The 24,630-nt window shown below is 49.7% G+C and overlaps 8 protein-coding genes across 8 annotated transcripts; 3 read left to right on the forward strand and 5 right to left on the reverse strand.

Moving 5' to 3' along the window:
* Positions 1-29: 29 nt before the first annotated feature.
* On the reverse strand, positions 30-3,335 carry F5B22DRAFT_432849 (multicopper oxidase-domain-containing protein). Its single transcript, XM_047971770.1, has 3 exons — positions 2,159-3,335; positions 1,632-2,049; positions 30-1,498 (listed from the first exon to the last, which is right to left on the reverse strand). The coding sequence occupies exons 1-3, from the start codon at positions 2,835-2,837 to the stop codon at positions 409-411; spliced, it is 2,187 nt and encodes a 728-aa protein (XP_047827090.1). The 5' UTR covers positions 2,838-3,335; the 3' UTR covers positions 30-408.
* A 2,459-nt stretch (positions 3,336-5,794) lies between these two features.
* F5B22DRAFT_638958 (fungal-specific transcription factor domain-containing protein) lies at positions 5,795-8,581 on the forward strand (the record flags this gene model as incomplete). Its single annotated transcript, XM_047977665.1, has 5 exons — positions 5,795-5,916; positions 6,001-7,072; positions 7,140-7,199; positions 7,261-8,376; positions 8,435-8,581. 5 exons carry the CDS (start codon positions 5,795-5,797, stop codon positions 8,579-8,581), a joined length of 2,517 nt encoding a protein of 838 aa, XP_047827091.1.
* An 806-nt stretch (positions 8,582-9,387) lies between these two features.
* On the forward strand, positions 9,388-12,919 carry F5B22DRAFT_622285 (alpha-amylase). Its single transcript, XM_047975945.1, has 7 exons — positions 9,388-10,330; positions 10,462-10,537; positions 10,605-11,064; positions 11,138-11,208; positions 11,274-11,944; positions 12,195-12,318; positions 12,491-12,919. Exons 1-7 carry the CDS (start codon positions 10,138-10,140, stop codon positions 12,738-12,740), a joined length of 1,845 nt encoding a protein of 614 aa, XP_047827092.1. The 5' UTR covers positions 9,388-10,137; the 3' UTR covers positions 12,741-12,919.
* Positions 12,920-12,940: 21 nt separating this feature from the next.
* F5B22DRAFT_622292 (uncharacterized protein) lies at positions 12,941-14,293 on the reverse strand. Its single transcript, XM_047975946.1, has one exon. It carries the CDS (start codon positions 13,817-13,819, stop codon positions 13,172-13,174), a length of 648 nt encoding a protein of 215 aa, XP_047827093.1. The 5' UTR covers positions 13,820-14,293; the 3' UTR covers positions 12,941-13,171.
* Positions 14,294-15,331: 1,038 nt separating this feature from the next.
* Positions 15,332-16,057, forward strand: F5B22DRAFT_432980 (like-Sm domain-containing protein). Its single transcript, XM_047971772.1, has 3 exons — positions 15,332-15,493; positions 15,571-15,647; positions 15,717-16,057. Exons 1-3 carry the CDS (start codon positions 15,466-15,468, stop codon positions 15,909-15,911), a joined length of 300 nt encoding a protein of 99 aa, XP_047827094.1. The 5' UTR covers positions 15,332-15,465; the 3' UTR covers positions 15,912-16,057.
* Positions 16,058-16,202: 145 nt separating this feature from the next.
* Positions 16,203-17,911, reverse strand: F5B22DRAFT_638961 (Inosine/uridine-preferring nucleoside hydrolase domain-containing protein; the record flags this gene model as incomplete). Its single annotated transcript, XM_047977666.1, has 4 exons — positions 16,203-17,120; positions 17,195-17,229; positions 17,390-17,662; positions 17,872-17,911. The coding sequence occupies 4 exons, from the start codon at positions 17,909-17,911 to the stop codon at positions 16,203-16,205; spliced, it is 1,266 nt and encodes a 421-aa protein (XP_047827095.1).
* Positions 17,912-19,466: 1,555 nt separating this feature from the next.
* On the reverse strand, positions 19,467-20,985 carry F5B22DRAFT_433069 (uncharacterized protein). The gene has a single exon (XM_047971773.1). It carries the CDS (start codon positions 20,796-20,798, stop codon positions 19,569-19,571), a length of 1,230 nt encoding a protein of 409 aa, XP_047827096.1. The 5' UTR covers positions 20,799-20,985; the 3' UTR covers positions 19,467-19,568.
* A 1,265-nt stretch (positions 20,986-22,250) lies between these two features.
* On the reverse strand, positions 22,251-23,611 carry F5B22DRAFT_650341 (uncharacterized protein; the record flags this gene model as incomplete). The annotated part of the gene is made up of 5 exons (XM_047979302.1): positions 22,251-22,346; positions 22,411-22,740; positions 22,826-23,125; positions 23,267-23,293; positions 23,351-23,611. 5 exons carry the CDS (start codon positions 23,609-23,611, stop codon positions 22,251-22,253), a joined length of 1,014 nt encoding a protein of 337 aa, XP_047827097.1.
* Between the last annotated feature and the right edge of the window lie 1,019 nt (positions 23,612-24,630).

The following is a 24,630-nucleotide window of genomic DNA, read 5'->3' on the forward strand; positions in this document are numbered from 1 at the left end:
ATAATAGCTCCCTACAACGCTCGTTTGAGCTACGCAAACAAATATGACGTAACTCTAGTCAGGCTTGGTGCTACCAAGACCGGCAGAGTGATGGACGGGGGTTTAGAACCAACTTAGCGGCCGCCGGTCCGGAGGTGTGCATTGGAGATGGGGTCCACTCGCCTAACATCGATCACTGAGCTGTTCTCCATGTCAGGAACATGACACACGCTCATCTCGGACAGCGTTGATCAGTGCGTGAGGTATAGGGGTAAGTCAGCTTACAGGTCGGACGAAGGGCAAAATATAAGTGTTTAGGAGCCGGCTTGAGGTACTTGATAAAGGGAGATGCAGAATCTAATAAGTGTTCGGTAATATTAATATCCAGGATCTTTCTCGTGACAAGCTACTTTCAACACTCGTCACAACTTATACCTTGAAACGAGTTGCATGACTGCGCGACCGTCTACGCTCATCATCGCCGAACCCGAAAAACACCTCGTCTTTCGGCGGTGCTCCTTTCCGTAGCTCCTCTTCAGGGGCATCGCACAGCTTACGTGCCTCATCCGGGACCTGCACGCCGCGCAAATCATCTAGTCTTGACACAAATTGCATTCCCATGCCAGCCTCCGAATGCCAGATTACATGACAATGAAACAACCATACGCCAGGATTATCGGCTACGAATCGGATCAAGACCCATCCATAGCCCTCGGCTGTGATCGTATCTCTCTTGAGAGGATTCCTTATCATAGTCGTATTCGCTGCGTCGAGAATGCCTTTTCCATCTGGCTTGAAGCCTAGGGCCTCGTATCCGGGGAAATAGCCATGACCTTGCCCCAGCACCCACATCTTGGTCCCATGGAGATGGAAAGGGTGGCTGTTCTCATCCATATTCTGGAGAATGACATCGACTGTCTCTAATTTGTTGTTCGAGATGACGAGTTCCGATTCGGCGTTGAATGCAGCTGTATTAATGCCTTCCACAGTGAAGGACTTGTTATTGTCCGCAAGACCATCAAGGACCCGGTGTAATGTAGGATACTTGAGACTAGGTCGAAAAGACGAGGAATTGAAAACGCCCCGTTGAAGACGCCAGTCACCAATTGCAAGATTAACGCGGAAATACCATGAGTGATCTGCAATCTGCGGCGCGGATTGTTGAGGCGATGGCTTGAAAGATATGTCTGGGTTTAAGTCGCGGCAAACCTTGAGGAATGGCATCTCGGAGGTTGTCTGGGGTAGCATGAGCTCTTCTTCCTCGCTATCCTCTGCATTATCGTCGTCATCGTCGTCATCTTCATCCTCATCCTCGTGGTCTCCGTGTCTGGCATGTAGACTACGCGTATAGTGAACGATAGCCTTTGCCTCTTCGATACCATTCTCAGGTAAATTCTGTTCTGCAAAACAAGCTGTAACCATTCTCGCCCGAAGCCAGAAAGATCCATTATCATGATCTGCTTTTAGAACAGCGCTGTAACGCTGTCCCGGGGAAATAACTAATGGTGAAGCCAGAGTCCTGTATCAAGTTAGAGGCTTAAATCATAATGTTTACGAGTTTCTGAAGGCTTTGAAAGTGCATTTCGAGACAGAGTGGCGGCCCCAAAACATGGGCAAGACAAGGAAAAAGTAACTTCAAGAAGCACACTTACGGCTCAACAATGGTACCATCTACTTCAACAACTTGCAAATCGTCATGTTCGTCAACGGCAACCTGGAACCATGCAAACCCACCCGCATTGATAAACCGCAACCTATGTCTTTCACCAGGCGCTACATCTAGATGCGGCAAAGATGCGGCTTTCACCTCGGTACATTTCCGGTCAGGATGATCAGAGCAAACTGCCTGATTGATGCCATTCATCAATGCTGTGTTAGGAATTGGCGCATCTTCAACACCTGGAAACAGTACGTCTCGCATGTGACCGCTTGCTGGGTCGTACCACCAGTCCTGTAACAAGACTACGCGATCCGTCGTATATGGCTTCGCTGCTTCACGATGGCTGTGAACTACCATTGGACCTACGAGTCCGTCGAGTGCTTGTACGCCTTGGTGGCCATGATAAAAGTCTTATGTTGACATGTTAGCTCCTTCGAAATTACAGTGCCCATCGCGGAGGGGGACAATTAGTACTTGAGCCCCTTCTGAGGGCGGTCATGTTGCAGGAGTTGGACTTACAGGTGCCTGACTGGCCCGTGACATTGAATCTATACTCATAGGACTGGCCAGGGGCAATAGGGCATTGGGTCACGCCAGCGGCGCCGTCCATCCAGTTTGTGCCGTTTTGAAACATTCCGTGCCAATGCAGGGCGGTTGCATTAGAAGCCTTATTCACCAGCTTGACGACGAGTACATCTCCTTCATTTATTTCAATTAGGGGACCCGGGAATTGGTCGTTAATAAGCATCATTGGCCTATGTACGCCATCGGGACTGCCTTGCCCGTCAGTGATGGTCCATTGGTATTCGCGAACTTGACTCGGAGCAAGGAAGTCCCAGGCCGGATCTAATATGTATCTATCATTTGAGCGAACGGGCTGTTTCGGCGCAGAATCGTCATGATCGTCATGACCCGCCGACTGAGCGCTCGGTTTTGAGGGGTTGAAGGAGAGGAGCACGCCCGCAAGACCGAAGATGACGACTACAAACATTACGAACATTCCAACAAATGCGCATCCTATCCGGCGGGTTTGCGATACCGGCCGTCCAGGACCTCGATTTTCATCGAGATGGTCATCGGAGAGAAGCCGCCTACCCTCTGTCTCCATATTGTTAGGTATATCTTCTGGATACAAGTCGCTTTCAGCTGGAACATCTTGTGTCCGAGAACGATGATTGTTGTCGTCGGAGCTCGCCATGCTGATGATAACCCCCGGGATATCTGGTTGATGATACGGAGACAAACGGAGAAGCCACCAATACAGAAAACTAGTCGACAAAAGTGCGGCGCAATAGTATCATACAGAGATCATTCATCTCATGAAGTGTTTATGAGAGAACGCAATGGCGTTGAATGTGACAGGCCGGAAGAAACAGGCATACGTTGTCTCAGGGGCAAAGGCAAAATCCCGATGATGGAAGAGCCCGCCATGGGCACTTAGTATGAGGACATTGAAGATACGATGGCTCGAGGATGAGTCGAAGTGGTGACTTGATGATGATGATGGTGGTGGTGAATCTTGAATCTCGAGGTTCAGACGAGAAAGGCTGCTCCCACGTTAACTAAAACAGCGCGCTGATAGGCCTAACATAGTAGGTGGCTCCAGGCTGAGATAGCGGCGCATAGTACCTAGGTAGTTGCCAAATAAGGAAAAACTTAAACGCCGCCTGGGCCCGATTGTGTCTTTAGGTAATCTCAAATACAGGCACAAGTACCTATTTCCTGCCCGTCGATGGCTAGTTATATAGCTGAATGCCCGAGTATTTCTAGATATGTAGCTGCCTATGATAGCTACAGTTGAGTGGACTGCCTGTCAGAAGCACGTGGATGTGCGACATAAGATTACCTAGGTATGGTGATGTAGGTAGGATATTTCTCGAAGCCGAAGAATGATAAAAGAGACGATTTGATATGCCCTGACTATCTCAAGGCTCTCTAACTGGGGAGTGCTTTACCATGACATATTTACTACAGGATCTTATGATCTTCTATATACAATAGACAATACTTAGTAGTGACGTTGGCTCGCATGAACGATCCTTATACTTACTTACTTACTATGTAAGTTCTTACTATCTTTTGGCTGCGTATCCCCTGTCAATCCCGCCAACCCAGCCGCGGGCCGCGATGGAAAAAACACGGAGATGAGAGCTTAAGTCCATTGCGCACCATGTCGTCGTCGTCGTTGTCGTCGATCACCTCAGCTGAGCCACGCGCCAACTCCTGTAGCAATTGAGTTTACCTGACTCATCGGTCATGGTCAAATTGGTTTCTACTACTTCAATGCATGTCATCAAGTTTAGAGTGCTACTCTGCCAGATAAACATCGTGCGTTGCTCCCGATGGTATTGGTGCGGGGAAAGGGTCGGGCCCCTGACCCCCGGACTGCATTTTGGGTTCGGATTGACCGCCACCATGTCAAAAACCCCGATCATGATTCGATGCTCAGACGTGAGAACCTGAGCGATTTGGAGAAGACTATCTAGGGGGTGAGTCATGCTTTGGTGGACCGCTAGGCGATTGAGTGTGTTAGTAATATCGAGCATAGGCAGTATTGGGCCTCCATCGACAGCGTCACGTAATCCATATGGTGGCCTAGCCACAAGTGTGTACAGCAAGAGTGTTACGATCGCAAATCGTCTAACCTCCTTCATCCATCTCAGATCCAAGCCATATTGATAGAAGGTAGTTTGGTATATTTACTGTTGGTACATAGCCCCTGCACACTACTTGAGCGCAGAGCACATCGGTTTCGACGATGTTCTTTTTCCTAGGAGCTGAGCTACTTTTAGACCATGTATGTAAGTTTAGGGCGTATATTCTCGAGTTTTATCGTTAGTTTCGATATCAAATATCAAGGTGCGTCAGCAAAGGTTGCCTGAACTCGTTGACGGGCGCAGGCAAACCCGAGGTTGGTAGATTACGGTACCTATCTATCAATTTCACAAAGACAAAGAGCTGTAACCCCGAAACCATTAAATTGATCATGCTAGAAGAGAATGGACGGTACCTCGCCAGTACCGCTTGAGAGGGTACCGAGATGCAGAATTGAAGCGCCAAAATCTCACTATGGACGCATTGTGCTGCCACTATGATAGTACTAGCAACCCTGGTACACGGCTAGTAGAGGCACGGGATATAAGACTCTTGGCGTTTTGGCTGTGACGAAAGAATGTCAGCAAACCCCAACGAGGTCACCCCCACCACGCCGTCCCACGGATCTTGGTGGTGTTACATCTCCAGCGTGTGCTTGTTGGTAGAAAGTGCTTAAGTCAGTAGGTAGTCTAACCTCACCGTCTGGACCTGACCTCACGCGAGTTCCCCCTCTCTCTTTCTCAACACCACAAGCTGGGACTCCTTCTGGCGTCGCCGACCATCAAGATACCCAGACTGCCGTACCGTGTCCCCTGCCATAGTCGCCCCCCTCTGTCGCCGTTCCACCGCCCAAAACCAATCCGTTTCATCCCGCTGTTCGACGTCGACGTGATTACCGAGCCATCTACTCTTGTCCAAGTGTCTTGTTTCAACACAAGAACTTGATGCATATCTGGGCCAACTGCTTGACGATACGACAATCCTTGTGGTAGGCCGTTGTGTGGAATTGATTGCGCGCCGTAACAATCCTTTGCGACGACAACTATCGCAACAACACTATATCGGCCATTGTATTTGCTAGCTCGTTTCTTACAAATCCAACTACTGTCCTCTGCCCGCATCGCTATCCTGCCGCCCACTGCCTCGAATCCGCCATTACCAGACTTGGTCTCGCTAGGCGAAGTTAATACTCGTTGATTGGGGCTGTATTCGATTAATGAAACCTCTCCCTCTTGCGCTGCAACACCTGTAGGCGCTTTGGAGGTCATCATCTCTCCCTACTTCTAGGCCCTTTACTATAAAGAGAGTCCAGGCCCAAGAATTCCAGAGTCTACCCCTCCTAGCTGTTCGCTGGTGCGCGCGTGGAGTTTGAATAAACAAAACATTGGATCTCAGTTCAGGCAATCTGTGTCCAAATTCATCGGAATTGAAAAGCGCCAATACACCGCTCTTAGCCAATTCGGGTGTTTCGGGGTGTTTTTGGCACCCAAAGCCGCTGCTACAGTTGTTGGAGTTTATTAATTTCTGTTTTATAAGAACTTCGTTCCTTCGCATTTCATAATGACACCTACACCTCCTTCGGCGGCGACCTCCTCATCAGGTCATTCACCAGAGGAACAATTTCGTGTAGTCCGGCGGAGAAATCGGGTGCCACTAAGCTGTTATCCATGTCGGACGAGAAAGTGAGTGACCCCTCAAATCAATTACTATACATCCGCATACTTGCCATCCGGCCTTAACATATGCATTCAACTGACAGGTATCAGATTAAAATGTAACAGGGGGGCTCCAAGCTGTGAAAACTGTGTCAAACGTGGTGATACGCAATCATGTGTTTATGCAACACCATCTAGTCGGCGGAAGAACCAAACCAACGCCGGGGCCGACGCAACTCCTGATGATATGCAAAATCGTATTGACCGTTTAGAAGGGTTAGTATTGAGTTTGATGCATGGTGGTGCTAATATCGACGCGCCGACTGCTGCGGCGGCAGCTGAAGCTACATCGGCGCGGAATGCGTCGCTCTCAAATGCAGATAGCGCATCTTCCGCCCGCCTTGACCGAGACAATGAGGAAATGACGGCAGATGTCGATGAAGAAGCAAGTGATGTGGACGAAAATCTGGCCGAGTCACTGGGAGTACTCAAAGTCGATGCTGATCTGGGCAAATCGATGTACGTTGGACAGGAGCATTGGCATACCCTCCTCGCTGATGTCACTGAAGTGAAAAACTTCTACGCCTCACACAAGAAAGACTTGGAAAACAGCTATCGCCGTGTGATGTCCTCAAAACCGCCTACAGCGCGAAACTCGCCCATATTTCTACTATCTGCGCCACCCTCGTCCGAAGTCGAATTAAGGGCCGAGCTCCCACCAAAGACGGCTATCACAACGCTAGTATCGCGATACTTTAATTCTCTAGATACAGCCGCTAGTATAATACATGGGCCGACCTTCCAGCAGCAGTTACGAGCCCATTGGCAGGATCCATCAAAGTCGTCCATAATGTGGATAGGATTATTATACTCCATGCTATGTCTAGCCATGCTTAGCTATCACAAGGTTGGGGACGAGCCTCCGGAATGGCAAGGAAGGTCCTTAGATTTGGCGGCGGAATATCGATTGCGAACCGTTCAATGTCTTGTCGAGGCTGATTACACGAAGCCTGTAGAGTATACGGTAGAGACTATGCTACTGTACCTTTTTGGAGAATATTCTTCTCGCTGGGACGCTGACTTAGGCCTCTGGCTTATCACGTCTCTTATTACAAGGATAGCCTTTCGAATGGGTTATCACCGAGATGCGGAATGGTTTCCTTCCATTTCACCTTTTCAAGGAGTGCGTAATCCTATAATTATATGTGACAAGCTACTGTATCTGGACTGACCAAGCAATCAATCTATAGGAAATGAGGCGGCGAACATGGGCGCTGTTGAGAATGGCAGATATTATGTTCTCCTATCAGGTAACACATTGATTAGCATGCAATGGTCGTCTCCCCTTCGAGTAAGCTGACACTCCTTTAGGTCTCACTACCTACCATGATATACGAGCACGATACTGATACAAAGCTGCCGCATAACATATTTGACGAGGAATTTGGAGTCAATACTAAATCATTACCGCCTTCAAGGCCAGTTACAGAGCCTACGCCAATAGCCTATATGATAGGGAAATCCAGACTCTCTTTCCAGTTCGGTAATATCCTTCAAGCAGTCACTCGCGTAGGAAAGCTTGTGCCGTATGACGAGATCTTGCAGCATGATCGAAAGCTTCGCGAGATCATGGACGAATTTCCGCCCCATCTGAAAGTCCAACCTTTGGATGGGTCTCACGACCCTGTTACTCTCATCATAGCGCGATACAATCTAGATCTCCTTTTTCAGAAAATCATGTGTATGTTGCACAGAAAGCATATAAGCAGAGCCAGGCAGAATCCCCGGTATGCGCATTCCCGCCGCAGTGCCATTGAAGCGGCACTAGGGACGCTAAACCACTTGAAATCCATTTATCGTGAGTGCCAGCCAAACGGCAGACTTCGAACAATGAAGTGGTATGTTTCCTCGACATCGAGGGATACACTCCTCCCCACCATGATGGTGATCATGGAACTTCATCACGACCACATGGCGAACGCTGCCGGTAAGAGACAAAACTCTCACGCCGCGTACTTCTGGACGCCCGAACAGCGCCAGGAGATGATACAGACGCTCGAAGACGTCCGCGAGATCTGGTCAAAACTGTCACAGGAGTCAGTAGAGGCATACAAGGCATGGAACATTCTGAACATAATGTTGGAGAAGATAAAGAACCCCGAGCCAGCGCCCACCAATACGGCAGACGCAGCAGCGAACAGAGCAGAAAACCTATTCGGCAATTTCAACTCCGACAACGTGCAGCCCGAACACACAGCAGCAGCCATGACATTAGGGATGCTTTCGGGGTCGACGCCAGCGAGCACATTTCAATCCCCTGGCGGGACGAACTACCCCAACCTCGATCTCGGCGCAAATATGGGTCTCGGCTCATTGCCGGACTTCCAGCCCGATCTTGGAGCCATCAATAACGCGGCGTCGCCATTCTCAATGTTTACAAATCTGGGCAGCGCTAACAACATGGCCATTGACCAGAATTTTGATTGGGTAAGTATTGCGGCAAACTCCGCCTTTCTTTTCTCTTCATATACTAATCGGTGTGCAGGATGTGCTCGACAACTATGCGCAGACGGCAAGTTGGACAGACCAGTCGTTCGGGTTCTTCGCGGGGAACCCTGAACAGCAGTCGCAACAAGAGTCGTCTACCGATGGACCGTTTGCCTTTATCAATCCGCGTACATCTGGCCCTTGATTTCGGAGGCTTGACCGCTTCGCGGGAATAACCCCGGGCATTGTACAACTCAGCATAGCATGACGACGACTATGGCGACGACGACGAATACGACTGGACAGCGGGAGCCATGTTCATTATTGCCTTGAGAGCTAGCCGGATTGTTGGGAAATTATTTGGCATAACTGTGGACATAGGGATGGATGGGTGAAGAGTGGGAAAACGACGTGGTGCTATATAGCTCAGGTATTATAGCGCCACGAGGCGCTTAGATATAAACTACCCTCTGCTCTAATAGTTGTTGCCCCATACTAGATTCTTGCTCTATTGAAGGTACTTTGCTATATAAAGCAGTAAACGAAGGGAAAGCCAAGGTACTACTATAGTCGTGGCCTAGGGTAAGTTCTTGATTCATGGACCGTGCTGCGCTTCTCCCCCGGATTTTCACCCCGCACTGACGCTCGTCCAATGCCGTGTCGAGATATTCGGCCCTATGTGCATCGGCCTCCGGTGGCACATTCGGGTATTTTTCCCACTAGAATCTAGGCCGCGAATACTTGAAAGAGGTCTGGATGGCGACATTAACAGTAGTTGTTAAGGTCTAACCTAGTATGAAATGGGCGGTGTATCTTATTTCACCGAATAGCCATGGCATCAGCTTCAGCACTGCATATGGGTTAGTGTGCGCTAAAGCAACGGTTGCTTCTCACCACAGTAATAAGGCTTGTGAGGCCGGGAAGACAGAAGTAAGAACTCTATGTTTACAACTGCCCGTCCGTCATGCAGTGGAGTTCAGATATATAGTGTAAACGGCATCGGCCAATTTGGTTATGAACTCTTCTCGCACTGAGCGCGCTTCTTGAGCGCGAGGTCGCCGATGAATACTGTGAAGACGAAGGATCCGGGTCCGGAGACTCTAGCTCAAAGAGGTGTTTCAACTAGCACTAAACGCCGGCAACTACCTTTAGTAATCCACGGGGCTTCTCTCTGGAAGAAGCGCCGACATTACAACCCTTTCTCAACCACCCTAACCGATCCTGTCGCCGGCCCGCCCATTTAGAAACCCTACCCCAGAGAATCCGATCACATGGAACTACAAGATTGGGTATGTGGATAAGAGAACTGACAATTCAAATATCATAGCAAAGTAAGTCGACGCATTGAAGTCATGCTTGGAAGCCCGTAGTCGCCAAGGTATGGAGGCTTGTGGTGGAGTTGCCCAGGAGAGCCTAAGAGAGATGGTTGAGAAGGCGGAGCATCTGATTCGGAGCCAAAAGTCCCATACGGCAGGTGCACAAAACATACTCCTGTAAGTGTGAGCGCAACATGAAGGATATAGGTTCATGTCTATTGAGCTAGGAGGGTTGAGCAATGCACGATATCGCATGGCCTAGACCTCTCATTTCTATTACTGCTGGGCATCATGAGACCATGGTCGGCTACCACGGCTACTTGGTGGTTCTCTGCATGGCCCGGCGCTCTATCTCACGAACATAAAGTAACACATATCCGTAGCTCTATCTCATGCTGATCAACGCTTGCTCAACCATCTGCATCCTTGAGTGAACATCGTCACGATGAAAGCTGCGACATTCCTGGCGGCCCTTGCGGCTGGCGCTCAGGCCCTTTCAACCAATGGCTGGACCAAACAGTCGATCTACCAAGTCTTGACCGACCGTTTCGCACGCACTGATGGCTCAACGTCTTCTTGTTCCAATCTGCGTTCGTACTGTGGTGGAACATGGCAAGGCCTTATCAAGAAGTTGGACTGTAAGTCAATTGTGTTTTAAGTACTCGCACTCGACTCTTCAGACGGCATGGTACTGCCAAAGTACTGAGAAGCTGACCAAGAGTTCAAGTCCTACGCTCTCATCAATGAATGTGCTAACCAAAAATCATAGATATCCAAAACATGGGCTTCACAGCCGTATGGATTAGTCCCGTGGTGAAGAACATCGAGGCCAACACGCCCTATGGGTAAGCAGTTGGTCTTCTACCAATCTCACTGAATTTCACACATCTAACACTGCCGTCATAACGAAAGTCTAGCCTACCACGGTTACTGGGCTCAGGACATTTACTCCCTCAACTCTCACTTCGGCACAGAGGCTGATCTGAAGGCGCTCTCGAAGGCGCTTCACGACCGCGGGATGTATCTGATGGTGGACATAGTAGTAAACCACTACGCCGCGAACTCAGCACCCGGGAACATCGACTACAGCCAGTTCAACCCTTTCAACACGGCCGATAAATTCCACTCATACTGCCCTATCGACTACAACAATCAGAACTCGATCATCAAGTGCTGGCTCGGTGACACCAAGGTGCCGCTGCCAGACGTCAAGACCGAAGACTCTGGCGTGCGTGACACGTTCAATGGATGGATCAAGGACCTCGTCTCTACTTATGGTATCGATGGCCTGCGAATTGATACCGTTCAGCATGTTGAGAAAGACTTCTGGCCTGGCTTCGAAAATGCCGCGGGCTGCTATTCCGTCGGTGAGGTAAGAAAGGACTCATCAATTCAGATCAAACGTATCTGTTCCCGCAGTGAACGAAGCTAACTCGACATCACAGATTTTCAACGGCGACCCGAACCTCTTCCCCGACTGGTTGAAATACATCAGCGGCGCAATGAACTACCCTGCGTACGCACCCTCCTTTCCACCTACCCTCTTCCATTACATGTTCATTGACTCACGCGATACTATAGCTACTACTGGATCACCCGCGCCTTCCAATCGACCTCGGCAACAATGACCGATCTCCTCAACGGGATCAACACGATGAAAGGGCTAATGGCAACCAAGACATTCGGCTCATTCATCGAGAACCACGACAACCCGCGCTTCCCGGCGCTGACATCGGACATGGCGCTCGACAAGAACGCGATCGCCTTCACGATGCTCATGGACGGCATTCCCATAATATACCAAGGCCAAGAGCAGCACTTCAGCGGGGACGAGGACCCCAACAACCGCGAGCCCCTGTGGACATCGCAGTACGCGACCAACAACGCCTTGTACCCGTGGATCCAAAAGCTCAACCAAATCCGGAACCAAGCGATCTTCGTCGGCGGCGACGACTACATCAACTACCAGGCCTGGCCGACGTCTCCTGATTCCAAGACCATTGTCCTGCGCAAGGGACTGAAGGGATCGCAGGTTGTCAGCTCGTTCACGAACGTTGGTGCGAACGGGGGCACTCACGGTGTCACGCTGAACAGCGATTACACTGGTTTCACGGCCAACCAGGCCCTTACCGAGGTCATGTCGTGCACGAGCGTGACGACGGATGGGAGCGGCACGCTGTCGTTTTCGCAGGGGCCCGAGACGAAGGTGTTCTTCCCCACCGCGAAATTGGCTGGGAGTGGGGTGTGCGGTGGTAAGTGATTGATTTTATTTTTCTTTCGTTGGGGACGAGGCCCTTTTCGCAGCAAGCCCGCGAGTAAGCAAGCAACGACACACGGGCGTGGAATTCGTGACGTGCGATCGAACTACATCGGCACATATGCCGGGTCGGGTCACTGAGATTCCGATCTATATATCTACCATTACCATGCCCTCGGGTCAGGTCTATATTATTTCCAGTTCTCGGGGTAATAAGGTACTAACTGCTGTCCATCTGTGTTCAGGTAATAGCGGAGGCGGCGGCGGCGGCGACGGCGGTGGCAACGGTGGCGGCAGTGGCAGCTGCACCTCGGTCCCCATAACATTCAACGAGATCGTGACAACCAGCCTCGGAGAAACAATCAAGATGTAACACACACCCAATTTCCTTTCCTTTCCTCAGATCTCTGTGCTCCCTTCCCCCCACATCCCATCTCTCCCTCTGATCCCTACCAATTTTATTTCTCCGCCGATGTTTCTTATCCCACCGATCCCAGTTCCACAAAGATTAGATCAAGCGCTAACAACCGTTCCCTTACAGCCTAGGCAACATCCCGGCCCTAGGCAGCTGGAGTCCGAGCGGCGCCATCGCCCTCGACGCATCGCAGTATACGTCGTCGAACCATCTCTGGCGCGGCACGGTCAATCTCCCGCCTGGCACGACCGTGCAGTACAAGTATATCAAGGTCGGTTCCAACGGGGCGGTCACGTGGGAGTCTGATCCCAACCGCTCGTTCACGGTGCCGACGGCGTGCGATAGTGGGGTGACGAGGTCGGATTCGTGGCGGTGATTTTTCATTTGATTTGTATATATTTGCTTTGCAGTATATATTTGGGAATTTGTATTAACTACCTTATAATCTTTTAGAGCATAGGGAATTTGAGAAATACATGCATGATGTGACGTCTATTGTTTGTCTGTTCAATCTACGGCTTCACTAACTTTCGGAATTTACTAAATTCAAATCACAGGGATCTATGCATTATAATGCTGGTAGCAAAATATTGTTCCAAAATTTGTATACGAACTATATACTAAATCCACGCAATTGTCAGATTGAGAGACTTGTATTACAGGTGTTACACAAGTCTCTCAATGCAAATGCAATGAATGATGCGCCCATGAGCCGTGCCCTCTTTAAACGCCGTCGTGCCAGCCGTAACGTCCGATAAAAGCCGTGCCGTCAAAAGATGCCCTCGATACAACAATAAAGTGCTGAATTTACAGACCGAAAGCCTTCTTAGCCAGGGTCCATTTCTCCTGGCGAGCAGCGTCGATGGTGACACCGACACAGTCCATGTAACCCTTGAAGGCGTCGTCGAGTTGGGTGCCCCTAGCCTTGAGCGCATCGACGGAGGCGGGACAATGCTTAGTGAGGAACCAGGGACCGGAGGCGAAGTTGTACTTGTCGTCCTTGACGAGGGCGAGGACGGCGTTCTGCTTCTCGGGGGTATCGGCGGTTCCAATGGCGGCTAGCGGGTCCTTGAGGGCGTCGATGGAAGCAGCGTACTCTTGGTTGAACGTGATCATCTGCATGTTACTTGTACCCTGGCCTGGGCGGCCCGGCTTGACATTGTGCTTGTACTGGAAGTCGACGGATTCCAGCGACGTCAGGGCCAGCACGGCAGCCATCTGCCCGTAGTCGAACAGTCTGTACTCCTTGAAGGCATGGATGAACAAGGGCGCTGCTTGCACATTGGTGCGACATTCAGAGGTCGCGCTGGTGTCCGCGCAGGTGAGCGAGTTTGGGGCGATCTCGCCGATGATCTGGGCTGCAGACTTCACGGCGCGGGCTTCCACCGAGGTAGGAGCGGCAGAGGCGAAGCCGACGAGGGCCAAGCCGGCGGAGATAGCGGTAGAGTACTTCATCTTTGACTTGACCGTTCTGGGGTTGATGTTTTCTTTGGGGGATTCTTGTGTACTGAGACTAGCTCAGCGTAATATAATGAGTGAAAGAAGCGAAAAAAAGGTTCGTATCAAACGAATGAGTGGTGAGTATGGAAATTGAGCGGGCGGTTGTGGGAATTCGCAGGGGTATTTGTGATGTGTAGATCAAAGGCTGCCTTTGTCCTTGGTGTGGGGTGATCAAAGGTGGTGATGGGAAAACACTGCTGATCACAAGATGGCAGGTCAAGAGCAGGTATACAAATGCCTTGTATTGAGGAGAGAGATATGAAAAAAAAAAAAAAAAAATGAGCAAAGTAAGGAAACTGGAATGTGTGGAATGAATGACACAAGAATGGAGCGGTCAAGAGTTAGCCGGCGGGTGGTGGTGATGATGATTTATAGATGAGTTCAGATTAAGTTTTAGTATCTTGACTCGAGATACCACTACTAGATTATATGTATAACCCTTATTCATATCTCTCCCTTTCTCCCTCTCCCAGACTCTCCGCATTGGCCTCGCGAATGACGGTTTGGCCGACCCAAAAAGAGCCGTCCAATCCCCGGATCGCGCTGGCGGTACATGACTGCAGTACGGCGGCGAATGAGGTCACAGGGCATCGCAGGGTTGGTGGGTCAAGGGACCGTGGAAACGACGGGCCAATCACTTGAGCTTTCAGATGTGCAGCTTCCACTAACGGCCCCTCCCTCGCCTCCTTTGAAACGCGTTTCAAGTCGTCGTTCTGGGGTTGATTGGCCAAGGCAGACTCAGGAGATAGATAGCCACTGCTTTAATTCCCGATGAACTTGTCCATTGCACGAAGAAGTTCCCTTACCAGACCCTTACCAGACCTTATAGTACTATGTAGATACCTAGTAGTTAGCAAACTTCATCCCTAAATCCTCCCTGCGGTGGTATCAAAAGAACTCTTTTTCAAACCTCAATGTTCGATGTGATGAAATTATTTTGGGAATTTCTTCCCCATCAGCTCCTTCTAGGGATGCATCTTTGACGAATCGGAACGGTTTGTTAGCACACGGTCATGCTGGCGCAGGCAGGGCTGGGTTTCTTTCTATCCTAGACTTGGAGGTTGTTAGCAGTCCTCCGTTACTGCCCTTATGTCGCCGTGCATATACACCATACACCACTTCAAAATTAGATGTTGAATTGATGTATGGAGACCAGTTTCCAAATTTAATCCGCAACTGTCATCTTCCGGATGGCTTGACTGAGTGTTGGCTGGCTTGGCCCGGTGTGCTGGCAGACAGGTCCACAGCTGACCGGCAGTTGTGCTCAGCCGAATCACTTCGCTGGAAGGTTACCGGTACCGGTACTTCCCTGTTAGGTATAGGCATTGAGTGAGATTTGACATGTACCCATGTACCTCCAACCATCCCAGCCTGTAGCTACCTGAGGGAGACCTCTACTTTGCTCTGCCTAGAGAGACCAAAGAGCAAGAAAACCGAAAGCTCCCTTTTTTGCGACCGCAACAAACGCCACATCCTGAGTTCATCTCTCGTTGCATAACGGCCTCCGCTCCGCTCCATCACTGCTCACCATTGGCTATCAACTACCAAACGCTAGGAACTCCAACCAACAATTCCTACGCCCGCCGTAGAGCTCTGGCAGAATGTCCAACCTTCACAGCTACGTTAACAGTGCGTGAACCTCTCCAACGCCCATATCGCCCTAGCCTGATTGCATGTTTGCTTCAGCAAGACTAACAAGTGTGTAGAAAAGGTCCTTATTGTTACGGCTGATTCGAGAACATTGGTCGGAAACTTATTAAGCTGTGACCAACAAACCAACTTAGTACGTGCCCTTACGACGATGAACCCTAGGACCTTCTCAGGAAGCTAGCTAACGACATATCCATCGCAGGTCCTCGGCCAGACCATCGAACGAGTTATACGAACACCTGACGACGACGAGGCGTCCACAGAGGTGCCATTAGGTCTCTACATAGTACGAGGAGACAATGTCTGCGTAGTGGGGTTGGTCGATGAAGCTCTCGACGACAGCATCAACTGGGAACAAGTGAAAGGCTCGGCAATTGGTGGTATCAAGCACATATAATATCGTGGATGGTGAAAAAAAAAGGGAGAAAAGAAGAAAAAGAAGAAATGAGATTCATACGACCGGTCATGGACGACCGCATTTACTGGCGTTGAGGACAAGTTTTGGCTTTGCGAGGGATCGATCCTTCTTAGGGTATGCTCTTTACCGAATGATACCATGACATTATTGCAATTTCGCTGACACCCTCATGGTCAAATCCTGCATGGATGGATGACTCTACCTGTTTGAAAAAAAAAAAAGAAGAAAAAAAAAAGCCTAGAGTTGCGATCTATCTGTATCGATGCTATTCTACTCGAACAAACGCGCCATTAGGTATGGCGCGAATGCATCGTAACCAGGACTGCTGACCAATCTATCAATCCTATTTCCCCTCTTGGAGCTGAGCCAGCCGTGGTCGTCACCGGGAATCTCTTCCCTGGCTACCCCGTCGGCACGCACTCGTCCTCGACGGTCCACTACGTGCATGCCGTGGGTCCACTGCCCTGTCGTCTCGACGCGGATATCCTCCGGCGCACCAGCTGCGAACTTCCATTCCGGGCTCGAACCCGTGAGCATGTACCAGATGGTCAATGGATCGTGCAGCGACAGCCCGGGTTCCTCGGCGTCTCCCACCATGGTGACGATCTGCTTGAAGACGCCGGACATGAACGTGTTCACCCACGTCCCCAATGGACTCCCCGCCGATAATTGTGCTTGAATCGTATTCTCGAAATATCCCATGTTCAGAAGATGGGGTGTCGTAATGTCGAGAGGGAACAGGCTTATCTTGAGCTGCCTTGACAATTTCTCCGGGTACGGCGGTAGGGTAGACTTACCGGCAGGTATCGGGGGCATAGTCGAGGCAGGGGTGGGAGATGTCAAGGCAAACACCCGCGCGGTGGCAACAGCATCCGCAAATGTGTTGAATTCAGCTACGGGTGTGACGTTCCCCGGGACATCGACTGCTCCTCCCATGATGGCAATCTCTTTGACTCTGAGGAAGGTCTCCGGGTCCTCGGACGCAGCCAGCGCCAGGTTTGTCAGTGGTCCCACGGCACATATAGAGATTGTGTCCGCCGGCTCCTCTTTCAAGATTCTTAGAATCTCTTTGTGCGCTGGCGTCTTGGAGGGTGTAAAGTACTGGTGATAAGAAGGAGGGTCTGTGACGCTTTCGCCATCATGTTTGAATATGGCATTCCAAGTCTCTTCAGGAGATAGGTGAGGATGCTACCGAGGACTCATCAGTAATTCACACCTACATTAAATAAATCTCAAGCTACACATAGGAAAAGGAGACATACAGCTTCATGAACACCATGCAATCCATCCGAACCATCTGTGCCAAAATCAATCAGTCAGTCATAACAAAATACATCTTACGTATTTCATATCAGACTCATTTCATGTAATCATGTACATATCACTCATATCATATCCTAAGAAAAAGAAGAAAAAAGAAGAAAAGAAAAAAAAAAACGTATTGGGGCAAAACTCACGAAAATTATCAACCACCAAAATCTCATCCTCGAGGGCATGTTCAGGCCCCAGGGCAACAATGGGCCTGTACGCCCGCAGACCCTCGAAGCCGAGGGGTCTACCGCTTGCCCTGCGCCAGCTCAGCTCGGCGTCGAGGACCTTGAAAAGACCCATCACGTTGCGCCCGCAGCTCGCGAGCGTCACGTTGCCGTATGTCACGCTGATCAGGACGATTTCTAGATCCTCGGGGGAGGAGGAGAGGGCTAGGAGGAGGGCGAGGGTGTCGTCGCCGCCTACGTTTTAAGATGGGTGTTAGCTAGCTGGGGTTTTCATTGTTTTGGTTTTGGTCCTGTTGTTTTATGGGTGTCTTGTCTGGATGTATGTGTAGATGTATGCATGTCCGTCTGTCTGTCGCATATTTTGCTTGATGTGATGTACGTCTCTGGTAAATAGGGAGGCTTGAATGAGGGGTTGTGCTGAGTGGGTTACGCTATGTACCTACCTGGATCGGTATCGATGATGATTCTTCTTTTGGGCGCCATGGTTACGGATATATCGGGCGTGAGAAATAATGGGTTTGAAGCTATCTCTGCGTATTGGATTTCACTAATTAGTCGATATTGAGTTCTTCTTGGTAGGTATGGTTTGAGATGTTGAGAATGCGGGTTATGGGTTGCTGCTTGTGCTTAGTTACTTAGGGAGGGAGGGAGGGGCGCGCCCTTCGTTTAGCACGCCGTGCCCGTTCCGTCGGTCACCTGCGGTCGGAGGTGTAGGTTTGGTAGGGTACTTAAGTAATGAGATCCCGATTCTTCTGCACGAATTGTCGAATGCTAATTCAAGTTACTATGTATATAGGTAATACGAATCTCGTTAATAAATATTGATTAGCCAATTAATTACCTGATCATCGCCTATCTGAGAATATGTACCCAAGGAGTCACTCAATGTACACCGATCAACGTCCACAATCATATTGAGATGTCTGGCTTCTCATACGCATGGCACGTCTTTTTCTCCTTCCTGCGAATATGGAAGTCCATGAGACTAGATAGTATGTCTGAAAGCCATAAATCAGAGCCTAGGTAAAGGAGCAACCCTTTTCGCGATTTCGTATCGTTGGTTCAGAAACTCGATTCATCATCCAGACAGCTGCTCAACGACTCGATTAGGGTGCCTCATCCATGCCTATAAGTGAAGGTTCTGAAAGCCTAGAGTGAACTTCTTATATTTGTCAGACCTAGTGTAAAATTATTAAGCTACACGCATGTTAAAGTTACTCTTGGTTGACCTACAGTAGTAAAACCCGGGTAAGTAGGTAAGCAGGTAGGCAAGTATTTGCCCGTTCTAGCAAATCTGCTAATCTTACCTTCTTCAATTATCTAGATACCTATAGCACAACTATTCAACCCAAAGGTTTATATCGGACTTTCGACACAAGGGTAATTTTCATCAAGTTTCACGTTTCACATCAAAATCATCTGAACTATCAAGTTGTCACAATCACCTCTTTTAACCATATAATCTAGACAGAGTACATTCGAACTGACTATCTAAGCGTACCCATGGTTTGAATCAGGGTGTAAACACGAAGCTAGAGTGCGCACGCAAACGTCTTCCTTCAAAACCCCCCTGTACTATGCTGTATCGACTTCAAAAACAAATGGCAGTGACCAAAGACAATAAACGCCGTTATCGCGTAAGGGGCTTATGAAACAAGGAATTGGCACGGGTGTATCAATGGATAGGTAGTTGGCTAGAGAAGTCGCGACAAGGCTAGCTGTAAATAAGTACAAGCTCCCTGTAAAAACCTTTTTGGACCACGATGTCTTGAACCAAGTGTGGACGCCGAGACAGACAGGGTTTCTGAAACCCCGTCCATGTGGCTGTCGCTAGCAAACAGAGTGTACAACAATCAAACAATGATACAATGCAAGAGTGGCTAGCGCTGCCTTCTTTTTCAAACCGTACGCCTGGATCCACCAATCCAATTCCCATCTGCAGTATAGCAAAGGCGTCAGATGCCTATGATGTGTGGTGGAAGGTATGGCGGCGTAGAAATAGTGTACAAGGCAACCGTTAGTCTAAACATGAAAATGAGTCAGATCTGCAAAAGTGCTGGTGAGTAAGCAGGTTTATTTGGGACGAAGCAACCTTTCGAGGGCATGTTGGAACTCGATAGATTCAATCTTGCTGAGCACATCATACATCCCACTCCTCCTCAGGCTCATCGTCGTCACCTGTTTCTTCAGGCGTCAAGGCAGCAAAGGAAGAGCTACTGCTGGTAATGACGGGTTTCTTCGCGCCGCTACCAGGTTTGGAACTGGTTATAGTCGGGGCAGTAGTAGTGTTGTCATTGGTAGGTTGGCTCGAAACTGCCGGGACCTCAGCGGCAGCATCCTTCTTCTTGCCCTTCTTCTTGGTCTTCACTTCATTCCACGAATCCTCTTGTCGGATCATTTCGAGCTGTTCCTCCTCAGAAGGCAGACCTGACCAGGGGTCTGACGAAGTTGTGGCCTTCGTTGTAGGAGCTGCTGAAGCGGAACCTGAACGCCTAATGTTTTCCGACTTTGCTTTTTCCTCAAATGTGTCCAGTAGCTGGACAGAAGCCTTATCATTGGCGGGCTTGGAATCCCAGGCATTCTGTGCGGCTACGAAGGCAGACCCGTCCTTAGCAGGACGACCTTCAGCGATACGAGCAGTTCGTCGCTGTTGCTCCATCAAGACTTGGCGTTCCTTCTCAGCCTCCTCGCGCGCCAACTTAGCCGCCTCTGCCTTCTTACGATTGTTGCGTTGTTTCTTAGTCTCAACTTGTTCAGGTGCCTTCGCCTTTTTCTCTTTAGGTTTCTTGACCGAATCGGTACCTGTTAGACGGAGTACAGATGGGCCTGAGGCGACAGGCTCAAGCATGTCGGATACCCCTGTGCTGTCGGCGGCTGCAACGACGGGGGATACCTGAGGGGACAGATCATCATCGGCATCTCCGGCAGTGGACGAGGGAGCCGAGATTTTGTCCGGCACGGACTCTTGTGCCTTGGACTGCTTAACTGATTTTTGTCGCTTCTCGTCTGCCTTTTTGGTATTAAACTTGGTGCCAGCATGGGTATTGGACAGCTGACGAGCGAAGTCGCGGTCGGCCTTCTTGTCGGCTTTCTCGGCCTCTTCTCTATCATAGCTTGCGGCCGGCTCGGTTCGCTCGGAGGGTGCCGGGGCAGGTTTGGGCTTGGGCTTTTGGGCTTTCTCGGTCTTCTTTTTGCTCTCTGTTGCAATGGCTTTGTCATTGTGTTTGGTAGGCTGCTTGACCACATGTGACCTGCGGTTCTGTTCTTTTTTATTGGAGGCATATAGCCATATTCCGAGGGCAGCGGCAATAACAGCATAGCCACCGATGGTGGTTGCCAATGTGGAGGAGCTATCTTTCTGGGAATCCATGGTTGAGGTTCCTGTAGTATATATGCGAGAAAGTAATCTAGGGTAGTAGGAAAAAGAGAGTAGTCAGGGGATTATGCTAGGTATAGGGATGACAAAAGGAACAAGAGGCTTGCAGGACTCCAAATGATGCTGTGAAGCTGCGAGGACGGCCACAAAAAGGAGGTGGTGGCAAGCTTGTGTAAGATTGGATGGGTTGCACAAGATGGACTAGCGAATGGCCATTCACCAATCTTGTGATGGAGGGTAGAAGGAGGGTAGAAGGAGGATAGGGGTGGCCACTGATCAAGACTCCTGTGATGGGAAGTCAAGTTCAATGGATTCGCCGATTGAGCTTGTGGCAGAGGGAGGGATGGATAGTTGGGTTGATGGTCAATCAGGCCAGATCAGCAGGATAGAGGTGAAGGAGTTGCCTGGTCCTGATGCAGCCGAGAAGAGCTCTCTCTCTCAGGGCCCTTGCATGCCAAGGAGACAGCGGATGGTACGTAATAGGCAAGCGCCTTGGTTTGTTGGCGAGTATATGTGTGTGCCGATACAGATGGCGACTGATGGTGGTTGCGTGGATTCGACTCGATCTCCAAGCTGGGATCGGTTGTGCTATGATGTGTGTACTCTGGTGAGACAACAATGGATAATAGGCATTCAGGTCGAGGATTGAGGATTGAGGATTGGTAGGACTCTGTATCTGGTCTGTAGGTACCGGTAGATCACTTTGTAGCATGCAGGAGACCACAGATTGGAGACAAGATTGGGGCAGAGATGGGAAAAGGTTCTAGGTTCTACCAAATGCCAAGTATGCACCAAAATAGGCTTAGCGCACTTGCCGCTTTTTCTCAGGCTCGGCTCAGCCAGCTATCAGTCAGGTGACTGTGAAACGGCCATTGTGCATTTATGTATTGCTTTATGCAGAGAGAAATAAACCTTGAAATAATGCCTTCTGGTTGAGCGACGTCCCTAGGAAGTTGCTCGCATGTACAATCGGGGCCCAGCTAGAGCGTGAAGCACATGCTGGCTGCGAGTAGAACGCGTCTAAGTTATCCAAGTATTGCGGTATTCTATTGGCTTATTAAAGTGGTAAAGTAGTCCCCCTGAGAGCCGGCAGAGTATAGGTGGACACGGCTATTGTCTGCATCTCCTCTGCTAGATTGCTAAGTATATAGCTGATGTTGGCCTTTAACGCCTTACAAGATCTGGTTTCAGTTATGCTGCGACTTCCCTGGCCGTCAGGATTGTGATTATGTGTATAACTCTAGTCATCTAGTTAGTAGCGAAAACATAGTGTTATATCTAGAGTCCTGCACTATACCTCTGTATCTATACTAATGCCTGTTCTCTGTGCTTCAGGTTCTTCGAGAGGTGCGTCATCTGAAGCTTTAGGTTGCTCGATAATACTAGAGCATCTAGGCCGTGGGATGTCCATGTTATTTTCAGGGCGAGCCTCGCCGTCAATCTGGCTTAAGCGACAATCCGTCGCGTCCGGGGATGCCAGGTCTGGCGGACTCTCGCATCTGATAGCAACACTCGGAGCAGACCGTACGTGGCATGTCTCTTCTACTATTACAATATGAGTTAATATTCACTAGCCACCACTAGTGCTGGGGAAACATACTCTCACCTGCTGAAGTAGTCGGCCTTTCTGTATCAACGCCTGCTTTTGAATTGTTTTCAGCCTGGCACTAAACTTGACCGCGGTTTCAAAACCCGTTACTAAGCGAGAAGCTGCATCGCAAAGGTCTAATGGTCTAAGCCGCTTAACAGATTCCCAACAAAGTAGGGACTCGCTAGGTATCGAGAAATGCCCCTCGGGTGTTATGTCTAGGTCCTCGTCGAGATACCACACTGGGAACTTCCGGCTATTTGCCTTTGGACCACCGTCCTCGTATCCACTCTCCCACCCAAATATGCTTCGTTCTCGTTTGTCATAACAGTAACAGACCGGGATGTACTTTTTTGCAAGGCTTGTTTAGGATAGAGAGCTATGGATGCTGATGCTTTCAAAACCTCCGGTGGGGAGCACGACAGCCGCGTACTAGAACTTTTAGAACTTCGAGAACTCCCAGTATGCCGCAGCACACCGTCCCTGCGATTGGGGTAGCAACGTACCCGGCCTCTCGGTTATCAGCATTATCACACCCTGCTATATCGCCGTCGAAGTTGCTGCTAGCGTTGGTCACTATGATGCGATCTGTCTGTCTGTGGCGCCGAAGCCCTCGCCGCGGCCTTGCGGCACATGGGCTACTTCGGGTATACGAGCCAGTAGACCTCGAATTCCGCCGACGGCGCAGACATGGCCTCTCGGGTAAGTCGGAGCTTCTTCCTGCCTCCGAGACCTCAGTTAAGTTTAGCTATGCGTTCCCCTCAACCCTGGGAGTGAAGTCTAGCGACTGAACTACGATCGTATGTTGTATTTAGGCGCTGGGTATATTATTAACGGCAGTAGGTATGTTTAGTATTTGCTAGCTTTGCTCGACCTGCTGCTCCATCCGAGTAGTAGAAAACTGTTGAGGATAGTATTAGCCGTAAACAGACTAGGTAGCTTTGACGACTGGACTTACATGATATTCGGCAAGTGTTTTGATATGGGCTTCGAGTTTTGTAGTATAATCCTGCTTGCGATCTTTAACGGCGGTATTATAGTTGCTTTGTAATAGTTGTAATTTCTCGAGAAGTAACTCCCGCTCTTCCTTAAAACAAACCGCTTCGGATTGCTCTGTCTCGGTATATTGCGACTTTATCCCAGTCAAGGTCTGTGTCCACTGCGCTGTATATATGTCAATCGCCGTACAAGGAGAAATACCACGCTGTTGAGAATCCATGTTTGAACGGAACAGATTACCGTATAGCTAGACGAGAGGCAAAGTGTAAAATATCTTGAAAGCTACCTCCCTCTTCTCTCCTCCTCTTATACTCCGTAAACCAGCCGCAGATTAACCAAGAATCCGTGCAGGGATTGTGCATAGCACACTGCCTAATCGATACTAGGAGCCATCTGTGCCCACCTAAGTAGACTTATCCCACGATGCTACTGGCTATTACAACCGCCCACCTCTTGATAATGCCTCGGATCCAAGCTGTCGGGTCCAACAATTCCAAAAAATAGGGCACATAGTGTCGAGGAAGGTGCTCTGCTTACATAGTACCTGCTCTGCTATCAGGCCAGCTACCGCGCTTTACTAGACCAAGCATAGACTTTGTTTATATATGAACAGAAATATACCCTGGTCAGCTGCAAGCGTACTGGTCGGGCATCTTGTTACCGCACAAGTACGGGTGCAAGTCTGTACCAGCACAGTTCCGGACCAGTACAGGTTCAGGGGGAAGTTCTTAGTGTATTCGAGCCCTGTAGAGCCTGTACCGGTCCAAGGTCGTACTGGTACAGGGTCCTTATCCGTACTGGTCCGCTATCCAAGGCTGTACTTAGCATGGAGTCGTACTTGGTCTGGGTTCGTACCAGTACGTGGTCCTAATCTGTGCTGTTCCAGCTGTACGTAGGTTGTGGTCGCAAATTTCCATCAGGCTTGGCACTGTAAGCCAATACTAACGGTGATGGATATTTTGGACTCCAACCTCCGTACTGGTCCGGCTATCGTACCAGTCCGTCGACCAACCCCGTACCGGTCCAGGCCGTACTGGCCCAGGTCCAGATATCGTACCAGCATGGCGTTCTCGGTGCTGGTTTTTCCAAACCCGTCCCAGTACAGCCTCGGACTGGCACGACACCGACAGCTGGTGCGTTCCGTACTAGTACGCAGTTTCGATCGCTATACTTCAGAGTTTTCCCTCCCTAATAATAGCACAGGAGACCGGGCTCCTACGGGGTCCGCCAACGCCTTTT

Source organism: Xylaria bambusicola (genome assembly GCF_022495145.1).
Source record: "Xylaria bambusicola strain CBS 139988 unplaced genomic scaffold F5B22scaffold_52, whole genome shotgun sequence".
Taxonomy (NCBI): domain Eukaryota; kingdom Fungi; phylum Ascomycota; class Sordariomycetes; order Xylariales; family Xylariaceae; genus Xylaria; species Xylaria bambusicola.